This window comes from Rhamphochromis longiceps, linkage group LG23 (genome assembly GCF_057381845.1).
Source record: "Rhamphochromis longiceps isolate RC_006_pf linkage group LG23, R_longiceps_female_GT1.1, whole genome shotgun sequence".
Classification (NCBI taxonomy): domain Eukaryota; kingdom Metazoa; phylum Chordata; class Actinopteri; order Cichliformes; family Cichlidae; genus Rhamphochromis; species Rhamphochromis longiceps.
The window spans coordinates 1,817,986-1,829,135 of NC_140578.1; the positions used below are offsets into that span (position 1 = coordinate 1,817,986).

The 11,150-nt window shown below is 43.7% G+C and overlaps 1 protein-coding gene across 1 annotated transcript in view; it reads left to right on the forward strand.

Moving 5' to 3' along the window:
- cacna1ea (calcium channel, voltage-dependent, R type, alpha 1E subunit a) overlaps positions 1-7,645 on the forward strand; it is a 123,026-nt gene extending 115,381 nt beyond the window's left edge. The window contains exons 40-48 of the mRNA XM_085397278.1: positions 996-1,101; positions 1,193-1,300; positions 1,441-1,541; positions 2,722-2,828; positions 2,948-3,113; positions 3,295-3,423; positions 3,690-3,837; positions 4,736-4,917; positions 5,060-7,645. Coding sequence (XP_085253404.1) covers positions 996-1,101; positions 1,193-1,300; positions 1,441-1,541; positions 2,722-2,828; positions 2,948-3,113; positions 3,295-3,423; positions 3,690-3,837; positions 4,736-4,917; positions 5,060-5,623 — 1,611 coding nt within the window. The 3' untranslated portion in view covers positions 5,624-7,645. The remainder of the gene's footprint in view (positions 1-995; positions 1,102-1,192; positions 1,301-1,440; positions 1,542-2,721; positions 2,829-2,947; positions 3,114-3,294; positions 3,424-3,689; positions 3,838-4,735; positions 4,918-5,059) is intronic.
- Positions 7,646-11,150: the final 3,505 nt, after the last annotated feature.

Here is an 11,150-nt window from a genome sequence, read left to right on the forward strand (position 1 = left end):
ATCAGCAGAGATGAGCTCTGTAAAACATCATTTTGTGTGTCCCACACTGAAAAAGGCAAAGCATTTTTGTGTGTGTCGATCATATGATGCAGTATTGCTTGTTAAAGCAGTTTTAAGTTTGCGTTTGTGTCCACTGGGGCATGGTTGGCGCTACAGTAATGATTTGCCTGTTTGCTTTGCATCCTGGCAGAGAACTCGGACGGATGAAAGACAGATTGTTACTGCTGTTGATTATTTAGCCAGAGAGGGGACGTAAACGAGAAAGTTGTTAAACATCGACATGCTGGATCTGCCGGCGTCTGTTGTCAGATGATCTCACGGCGTTCTTACTTTAGTTTCTTCCATCTACCTGTCTGCATGTGCCTCCTGCCACAGCCTCTTGTTGCCTCGTTGTTTTGTGCGCTTTATGCATGCTGTTTGAGTGAAGCTGCAAGCATGCTCCATCGCATGTGTTTGTTTTTTTAACCTTCAAGTATAGAAGGACAAGAGAGGGCAAGTAAAATAATATTTTTTTGGGCTATCTGTCTTATTTCTGTCTTATTTTGGCATTAAATACAAATGTTGTCTTCATTTAAAGAAATAATGATCCGCTTGCCTTTTCTCTCCTCCTGTATTGATCACAGTAATCTCATTCAAAGTGGATTTAACTAAAACAAATTTAAAGCTAAGCTACAGGGAAACCGTTTCCCGTTAATTATCCCCATGTTAGATATGTAAATATATCTAAATGAGGAACACTGATATCAAGTTGTTTTTTATAATGAATGTGATGTTTTGGCTTTCGTAACTGTTCATCTCTGCAATGTTTTGATTTTAACATTTGCTAAATTAGTATTTGGAAAATTAGCTTGAGTACACGTACCTCTGCATCAGAATTCGTGTAGCGATAAGCAGTCACAGCCGTCGTTGCTCAGGTTGCACTGTGCCATGTTGTGCCGTTGCCGGCTGGTATTGTGAATTATGACTGACTATGAAACCTTTGCTGATGTCAACAGAGACTCGTTCTGATGAACATGCCTGTGGACGATGACATGACGGTCCACTTCACCTCCACCCTGATGGCCCTCATCCGCACTGCTCTTGAAGTCAAGATAGCCAGAGGTTAGACAGAAACAGACACACCGTGCATTTATTTAAATGTGGGTCAGTTTCTATGTCTAATTTTGTGTTTTGGGCATTTTTTTATCTGAAGGAGGGGAAGATAGGAATCAGATGGATTTGGATCTGCAGAAGGAGATTAGTGTGATCTGGCCTCATCTCTCTCAGAAGACGCTGGACCTACTGGTTCCAATTCACAAAGGTAAAATCAACATCATGACTTACCAGTAAAAAAATATATTGCATTACCCTACGAGCCATCACCGGCGTTATTTCAGGAAAATAGTTTCAGTTTGATAGAGGTGGATAATATCTCACTGCTTTCTGCCTTCTCCTTTACAGCCAGTGACATGACCATAGGTAAGATCTATGCTGCCATGATGATCATGGACTATTACAAGCAGAGCAAAGCCAAGAAGCTTCGACAGCAACTGGAGGAACAGGTGCTTTTTTTTAAATTGCTCATCTTGCTGAACCGCCACTGATGTTAATGTGCCATAGTTACATATTAAATTAGGCTCTTAGGGTTATTATTTTTAAATGTGCGTCATCTCCAAGCCCAGTATTAAAGTAAAACTTAACTTAATCAGACGAAATATAATTGCATGTGCTGTGGTTTGCAGAGTAAAAGGCCCAAATGCAGGAGGTGAGGCAGGCAGAATAAAAGTCCACATTCAGCACAAAGCAGACATCCACACGCTCGCAGGAGACCAGAGGAAGAGAGCAAACACATGTTACAACAAAGACATTACACACTCACTGGTCACTTTATTATTAGGTGCATCTTTCCAGCAGTGAGTTGCACTTCAGCTCCAGATGCTGCAAACATTCCTCAGAGATTCTGGTCCATGTTGACATGATGGACTTGCACAGTTGGTGTGAATCTCTTGTTCCACAGCACAGTGAAGGTGCTCTACTGGATTGAAATCTAGTGATTGTGGAGACCGTTTGAGTACAAGGAATTTATCCTGTTTGAGAAACTAGTTTGAGATTATTTGATCTTTTAAACACAGAAACCAAAACCCAGTAACATCCCAAAACTGAAATGCTTCACAGCAAAGGGCCTAAAATGAAACATACAGGTCAAGACTCCAGTGCTATCACAGCACTCTGCATACAGCTTCACAAAAATCTGAACCGTAAAACATAACCACTCGCAGGGACCGTGCCAACATGGCCACAAGATCAGTCCCTTATACCCACAGCTTCACAGCTGTCGAGGACCGTTTGCAACTTTCACCTTCTCACGGTAAATGAGGACGACCCTACAGAGGTTAAATGCCTGGGCCTCTTCATCAGTTTTTATAAGTGAAGAAGCCTCTTGGATCAGAGGTGAAATGTCTTGAAGAAGCTAAAGAGAAGTTCAGTTGGAACTCAACTCAGGCTCTTAAGACTATCACGACCCATCATGACCCGAATGACCGAGAACCTACAGACATTCAAAAAATGCTTTAAAAGCAGCACTGAGCCGCATAAAAACACATAAAACAGCTGTTTAAATAGTTGACATATGTATCATAAGCAGTGTTGTTAGGAGGCCCTTTGATTTTCATGTTTCTTACCCTAGTATGTTTATCCTAGTGACCTGTTCCTGTTTCCATATGTTTCTTTGTCTCCTCGTAGAAACACGCTCCAATGTTCCAGCGTATGGATGCTTCCTCTCTTCCACAAGAAATCCTATGCAACGCCAAATCCCTGTCATTCCTAAGGCATAGTGCTGGATCTGCTCTGTAAATATTAAACTTTTAATCTCCTCCAAAAGTTACTAGCTTTCAGTTATTTATGATGGCAGAGAATACAAATTCTGGTTGTTGAAGCAAACCCATGATATTTTTCTGCGTCCACTTAGTACCAGAGGAGGTTTTGTGGCACTCAGCCCGATCTCTCCCCAAGAGATGTTCCTGCAACCGCTGTCCCGCCCCAGAGAGGAGAAAGAGGAAGACGATGAAGATGATTACCATTCGCCCTACCACCCCTACCGCATTCACCACCACCATCATCATTTACACACACTGGTAACAACTATGAAATCGAAATCATCTGTTCCAATGAAGGTTGAGAAAATGTTGATTTTCAGCTTTCGGCGCTGTCTCGTAGCAGGATGACAGTGCGGTTGATTCGATGTTTGAATGTCGAGTGTGAGCAAAAGCAGTGTATAAGGTTTGCTCAGCCTGCTCCTCTGTGGTCTTTGTGCAGGTCCCAGAAGTAGTAGAGTATAACCAAGTGCTGCAGCAGGCCCGGCAGGACCCAACGCTAATGAAATCACCTCAGCGTACAGCATCTATCAGAGCGTCGTCCATGCCCAGGCTGGCTGCTGATCCTCAGGTAATAAACAGTAATAACCTTTATTCAAACCTATATTCAGTAACAGATCTTATATTAGTAGGTGCTTTAAAAATCAATAAACTATTAAAATCCACACAGGGCGCATTTATTATGCTCGTATTTGCTCCTTGACAGCAGTGAATAGAAACAATTTGCCCGCACATTTTAAATGACTATTACAGACACCAGAGTGAGTTTGTGTGCTCGTTGGTGTCATTCCTGGTTACTTAAATAATGCGTCTTCTGGTTGTTTTGCATGTATATAGCCTGGGATGTCTGCAGACAGTAGGCTGATGAAGCGCTCCTTCTCTACCATCGGAGACCAGTGTGTGAACGGTCTCTGGCAGGAACAGCACTCTCTGGAGAGGATCAGCCCTGATGCCACATACAGGCCCCGACAGAGGAGCTACAGAGGTCATAATTACAACCGTGAAGCAGCTGCTGTGGTTTGATTCTGATTCAGAGTAAAGTTTTGGGGGGAAACTGGTCAAAAGAAGACTATTGTGCAAAAGTCTTGAGCCACCTCTCATTCTTTATATTTTGCTGAGTGATTTTGAGCAAATATTTGTACTGCAATACAACACAAAAGCAATAAAATGTATATGTAAATAATTCTTCTTAAACGACAGCCACATCTCGTTAGAGGCTGAAAGAATTTCTGACATTTCTTCTTCTGTTTACATCTTTGTTTCAATAAGTTACTCAGTGAAAAAAATCCTGATTCCATGCCTAATTTATATAATCTCTATATTTGCCATATTCACTGCCAACACCCAGGCAGTCGGAGAGCTTGCTCTCCACTGAGGAGTAGTAGAAGGGAAGCAGCAGCTCCCGGTCTGGGTGAAGGAAGTGCAGCCGCTGCTGGGCCTTCTTTACCAGGGCGTTGGTGTTCTGGGTCCAGGTGAGATCAGCGGAGATGTGGGTGCCCAGATACCTGAAGGTGGAGACAGATTCCACCCATTCTCCATTTATGGCGATCAGAGGACCTGTCTGTGCCTCCTGAAGTCCATTATGAGTTCTTTTGTTTTAAGGATGTTAAGCTTCAGGTTTTCTCTGAGCACTACCTCGGCCCTGTACCCTGTCTCATCATCTCCATCAGAGATGAGACGTTGGTGGGGTGTGTTGGTGTACAGACTTGTGTGTACAGGGTCTACAGCAGGGGGCTGAGAACAGCCCTGCAGGCATCCGGTGCTGAGTGACAGTGGGGGGGAGTGGGCATGCATGATAGATGTACGTAGGCTGAATGCAGGTGGAGACTGTTGCAAAGTCTTGGTGCCACAGACTCAAAGGCACTTTGATCTTGTTCTCTCAGGTCCTAGAATCAACCACAAAGAAACAATTAGTCACGAGAGAGGGCGATCCAAGGAGCGCCGCCACCTGCTGTCCCCTGATGTGTCGCGCTGCAACTCCGAGGAGCGGAGTCGAGACCCTTCGTGCGAAAGGAGAAGGTCCCGCTCACCTAGCGAAGGACGCACACAGACCTTACAGAAACAGGTGCTTCAGTCTTTCCTGACCCGGCCACTGTGCAGATCTGTCATATAATAGGATCAGGATCTGTTTTCTACTGCTGGATGAGAACCAACAGTCCTTTTCTGGCAAAGTCTTTTACTCAATATTGTGCTTGATTTATTTGCAGGTGAACACATCAGACAGCCCTGCCCACTCAGCCTCAGAGTCTGGTACTCCTCGTAATCGCCGCCAGTTGCCCCAGACTCCCTCTCGCCCACGGCCTTACATCTCCTACTCTCCTCTCGTCTGCCGAACCCAAACCTCTTCCACAACAGCAGCAGCCGCAGCCTCAAATGAGGGACAGAGCCAGCCTCAGGACACTCCTGCTGGCCCCACAGAGGCCTCACTGAAGGTTGACAAGGAGAGCAGGCCTTTATCTGCAGTCCAGGGGTCATCCGGAGTTCACGTTTCAGGACCGAGCCACCCCTCTCCTCATCGTTACATATCGGAGCCCTACCTCCCATTCCACGAGGACCTAAGCAGTGGCGAAGCAAGTGAGAAGCAGGAGACGCTTACCTTTGAGACTGCCGTGGCCACCAGCCTGGGTCGGGCCAATGCCATAAGCTCGGCTCCTCAGCTCAGACACTCCTGGCAGGTCCCTAATGGGCATTTCCGAAAGCACTTGGGCCAGACAAGTCCAGCTGGCGCCAGCGAGCTCTTAAGTGACACAGACGAGGATGATCGCTGCTAAAAACAACAAAAAAAATCAGAGAGAACGATGAAGAGGATGCACAGGGCACCTCAGAACAGCCCACGCGGCACCACAACGCTTTAGCTCCACAGCGGCCCCGAGAACCCGATGTTCTCAGCGCCAGTAGCATTACGAGCAGGACTCAGTCCCACTGCTGTTTATCTGGATGCTGGTGTCTGTCTGCATGTGTCCTCGTGTCCGTTTGTTGTAGCTGGAGGAGACTACATGTGTGCACACGGATGTGAATTTCTGTGTGTGCGCTCTTAAAAGAGATTTTTTTTGCCAAATCACGAAAACAGCAGAGACTGAAAATACCATTAGTAGCTCACTGCGGGCAAACCCACATGTTGCCAAGCCTTCCCACGCAACTTTGTGTTTTGAGTGTTATTTGAACAAAATATGGTGAGATGTGGAAATCTTCTAGCTGAATCCAAGACACTGATTTAAGTGCATTTTCTGTAAGTGAAGCTTGAGGTAGCATGTAAACATGTAATAAGATGAATGTATTTTAGTTTCATGTTCAGGTCATTTGGGGAGGTCGCTGTTAGTCTGTGCATTGTTGTGCATTGAAACAAAAAGATGTTTTTGGCAAGTTTATAACGGGCAGCCAGCCATTCCCAACAGTTCCTGTTTACAGCAGATTATCCACAAGATTCATGGGCATTAATCAATCAATACAGAAAATCAAGTACCAGATGTTTAGTGAACTGAACAGCTGTAACAGAGTTATTTTTTTGCCACAATGTCAAAGCAACAGTATATGAAGGTGGAGTATAGTCCAGGGCTGTGTGTGTGCAAATGATGAGCAGATCACACAGTAAGAGAGGTTTTGTCTCAGGATACCAGACCATTGAATTCTGAAATCCTCTGCAGAAAAACACTCACTCGGGATCTCCAATGAAATCTGAAGGACTTTAAGTGACTCTTTACCCTACGGGTCAGTCAACATAGTGCGATCATGACTAACGTAAGAACTGAACAGATCCTATCGTGTCCATCTGCTCCGTTTGTGGACCACAAAATCCTTGGCACGAGGACAGCCATCCGTAGGACCGATAGCCTGGGTGTTGTTACTACATGAAGCCAAATGGATGTTCAGTTTCCACATGTCTGTGCTGAATAACGACTGCTGATGCGTTAGAGATGTGACAAAAGCCATGTTCCTCCTGTACATAGAGCCGGGGATGTGTCCTCTTCGGGGCGTGTTGCCTTCTTTCGTGTAATGACAGAAGTGATGGGAATTTGATGTCTTTCATACATGTGATGCAACATGGATGCTTCAACAAAAGAGCAATCAAAGCTACTGTTTGGTTAGTCTCTGTGCTCCCACCGCATCACTTTCTGTCAGTAAAAAACAAACAAAAAGCAGGCTTTTCAGTATTTTCCGAGCTTCAGAGTTCTAGTAATTTCCACATGCATGATCACGGTGACAGCGATAACGAGAGATGGGTGAGAGAGCCGTGTCTTAAAGACGCCTGATTACTTTTTGTTTTAGTGTGCCCATGATGTTAACTGAGATTCATTTTGCCAACAATGTGATTATGAAACAGAGCAAAGCAGAGAAATGTTTATTCCCGGCATTCCCTCTGCAACATTTCAAAATTATAGATGATTTGTCGTTCCCTCTAAATGAGATGTATATTTATATCACGTGTTGTTGTGTTGTTATAATATGTTGAGTTTGAAATGTGAAAACGGGATATATCTGAGGGGTCAAAGTCACCCGCTGACGACCTGAACGTAAAGTCGCGATGAAGAGACGGTGTCATTTAGCAACAACACCACCTTTGAAGTGTGCTGACTGCAAGACTTGAGTTATACAGTATACCAGTTAGATTACCTGTAGTATATGAGGCCATGCTTAGCATGTACAGTGCAGCCTAGGACTTCACCTTACTGTCTGTACAGAAGAGCCTAATCTGTGCCTGGGGAAAACTCACCCAAAGAGTTCCCTGTCAAGCCTGGATTTCTTAGATAGAGAAGCTTTCTGGTAAATATGTAGTATAAACTGTACAAAATAAATCCATGTTTAATTTATTGCAATCTTTACATTTTTATTTTATTCATGATGCCTGTCTACGAGCTTCACAAAGGACAATTAAAAAGAGGTCACCTGACTTTTCTTCACTGAGTGATGTCACTGCCAAGAATTTGGCTGCGTGCAACCAAATCGAGCACCAGTGTTGGTCAAGTTACTTGAAAAAAGTAATCAGTAACTAATTACAGATTACTTCCCCAAAAAGGTAATCCCGTTACTTTACTGATTACTTATTTTCAAAAGTAATTAATTACTTAGTTACTTTTTAAAAACACAATTTACAACCTGAGTAGGTGATAAAGTGATAGATCTTTCAGCCCAATTCTACTTTTTCTGCATAATCCATCATACAAAATGTAATCAGATGGAAAAGTCTCTTTTTAAAACTTGTTTTATTAGTTTTAATCTTTTAACTTTATGCATCAAGCAAAGATTTAATTATATGCAACATTCACTGACTGGAAGAAATTAGTTTAACATTTAAACCTATTTTCTGCACATTCCAGCACATAAAATAAAATATTTTTTGTGTTTACACTCAGTCTTTCAAATAGATGCAAGTAAAACACAGCAGAACATAAATAAAGTCAAAGACTCAGCGGTCCTGTTGCTCTATTTTCACCTGTAAAGCAGGAGTGGGGCAGGCGGAGGTTTACCCTGGTGCAGGTGTGCCGCGGTCAGTGGAAGAATCCGCGAGTTTCTCTGTGAGTTTCCCATTACGTCGTAGCTACTCGGTGCTTGTTTGGAAGTTTAGGGGTTTTTTTCGCTGTAAAAAGAAGTTTTCTTCCCACGCACAGCGGACACTAATGTTTTTGTCACTTTTTATGGAATCAAACTCAAAGTAAGGTCAGTACTTCCACGCTTTAAACGCTGCACGCTCATACTCTCTCTGCACTCGATATATGATCCATTGTTGATCTGCACACAGCTGTTGTCACGAATGTCGCACTCGCTGACGTCACTATCATGAGACATTCTTGCAAGAAAATCACGGTTTTAGTAACGCAGTAACGCAGCGTTCCTACGGGAAAGTAACGGTAATCTAATTACCGTTTTTGCAATAGTAATCCCTTACTTTACTCGTTAAAGTTACAAGTAACGCGTTACTGCCCATTTCTGTCGAGCAGTGGTTAGCACTGTTGCCTCACAGCAAGAAGAAGCTGGTTTAAATCCAGTAGACAGCTGGGGCCACTGGGTTTGGATGTACGACCCTTTGTTGCACGACTTTCTCGTTATGCCTTTTTCCATCACTGTTATTAAATGGAGGTGAAATACCTGCAATTCTTGTAAGAGAGCATGAAAGTGCAATGAACAAAATACACGAGTTGGAAGCTCGACTGACCCGTCTTGTTGGGAATCATCTACACGAGTAACACATTCATAAAATCCAGATTTGGCCTGAAATTTCCCTTTTTCAATACCCACGCTGTTTTTTGTGTTTCTATTTTGTTGTTCACATATATTCCCAAAATAAATACGTGTGAAGGATTAAGCAGGCTGGGGCTTTTAAGTGACGGAGGTGAGAGGTCGAGTTTGTTTTGTGAGCAGACTCGGACCCACAACTCAACAGCCATCAGTCAGTCTCCTCTCACAGTCATCACATCCAGTTTTAATGGGTAAAAAAGCAAAAGTTTCACTAAAATCAGCCTCTATAGCCTCATCAAGGTTGATTTTTATGTTCACAGTGGGTTTGTGAGTCATTCGCTGTATATTAGTTGTATAAAACATATTTGCTGCTCTATCATCGCATATTCTGGGAGCTGGATATTCAGACACCTTATCAATAATCCATCATATGTCTGCCGAGGTGAACATACTGCTGCTCCTGGACCAGCAGTCAGCACTTATTACAGAGGATATTAGATGCTGCATTCAGCCTTGTGTAAATATTACCAGTGAAATGCAACACAAACTTGTTAAACACATTTTCTTCCAGGTATAAAGTTTTGTGGTGTTTTTAAAAAATAAACATCTAACTGGGACTACCTTTGCTGGGCAAAACCTTTGTTTGCATCACCGCATCAGTCAGTCTGAAAAGTAATTGGCTTAGCTGTAATAAGCTACTGTTTGTTTTCTCTGAGGCAGAAACCCATTAATGGAACAAAACTACTCACAAATTAACATGCAAACTAAGTAGAGACTGTCGTCTTCAGTAGATAAACAGATTACGCATGTTCTCGGAAGAGACTTCACAAGGTCATACCTGACTGCAGTGGGCTTGTTTATCTAGGATGGATTCATTTTCCATGATGTGCAGCTTGAAAGGATTTAGCTCAAAGGTCTTTAACTTGACCTTGAATGTTTCCATACCGAGTACTAATGCCCTGTGAATCTGACAGCTTTGTGATATACTTGACATCAACACGTGAAGCAGCGCTCGGTGAGGACACTGTTTAGTTTCACTATGATGTCACAACCATGGACTTAAAATCTGTGGACTCTTCTGGAAACTGTGCGTGTGCATTGACTGCATGCATGCAGCACGTCACGTGTCGCACGGATCGGGGAGCACGGTCCTGGGTCTGTGTAGGTTCTCTCCGGGCGCTGCAGCTTTCTCCCACACACATGCCGTTAGACGGGTTCGATGACTGGTGATTATAAATTGCTGTAGGCGTGAATGCAAGTGTGAGGGATGCCTTTCTGTCTGTGCTGGCCCTCAGATTGGTGATCTGCCTCAGGTGTACCCCACCTCTCGTCCTATGGTAGCTTGGATAGGCTCCAGTCCCTCCCAAAATTCATCCTGTACTTGGACTGTTACCTCAGAACAACACTTTGAACTTGATCCTGCTGGGAGGAGCTTTCCGTCACCACATACTCTTTACTGTAATCCCAAACCGTGGTCACAAATCCCCTTCTGAGGCAGCAGCCCCTCACTTTTTTATCCTTATGTCACATTCCTCACCTGGGCCACAGTCCTCCCCCTCTGACCCTGGACAAAGAAGACTGAGGTGGGGGGAATGGGGGTGTTGCATCAGTGTGAAGTTCAATGGTGAATTAGGCAGACTGGGGTCATATAGGTCGATTGCATGACAGAAAAGTCGTCTTTGTTACTTTTTGTGTCCAAAAATAAACTTTATGGCAGAGAAAATGTAAATTTTTAACACTGGTCTCACTTATGCTTGTGAATCTGTGATTCTCCAGGTAGTCGTCTTATTCTTCATCCCAAGCCCAACTCAGTGCAGTGGTGTCGTCTGTGAAGTCTCACCTCAGACAGTCTCTGCCACATGAGAAACAAAGGACTTACACCTTCTGTGCAGCAGCAAGCTTAGACGAAAACACCCCCGAGTGTCTGTCATTGTTCACACTGTGAGATATGAGGCACTTGCTAGCTTGCTGAAGATCAAAGACACTGGCGTCCACCAGCAGATGGATATGTTCATGTGATTTTGTGCTGCCACAATGTTTAAATGAGACATCTCTCTCATGCTGAGCCTTCAGCTGTCTCGTTTGGTTCCTCGATTTTATCAAACAAAAGACCACAGCCTCAAA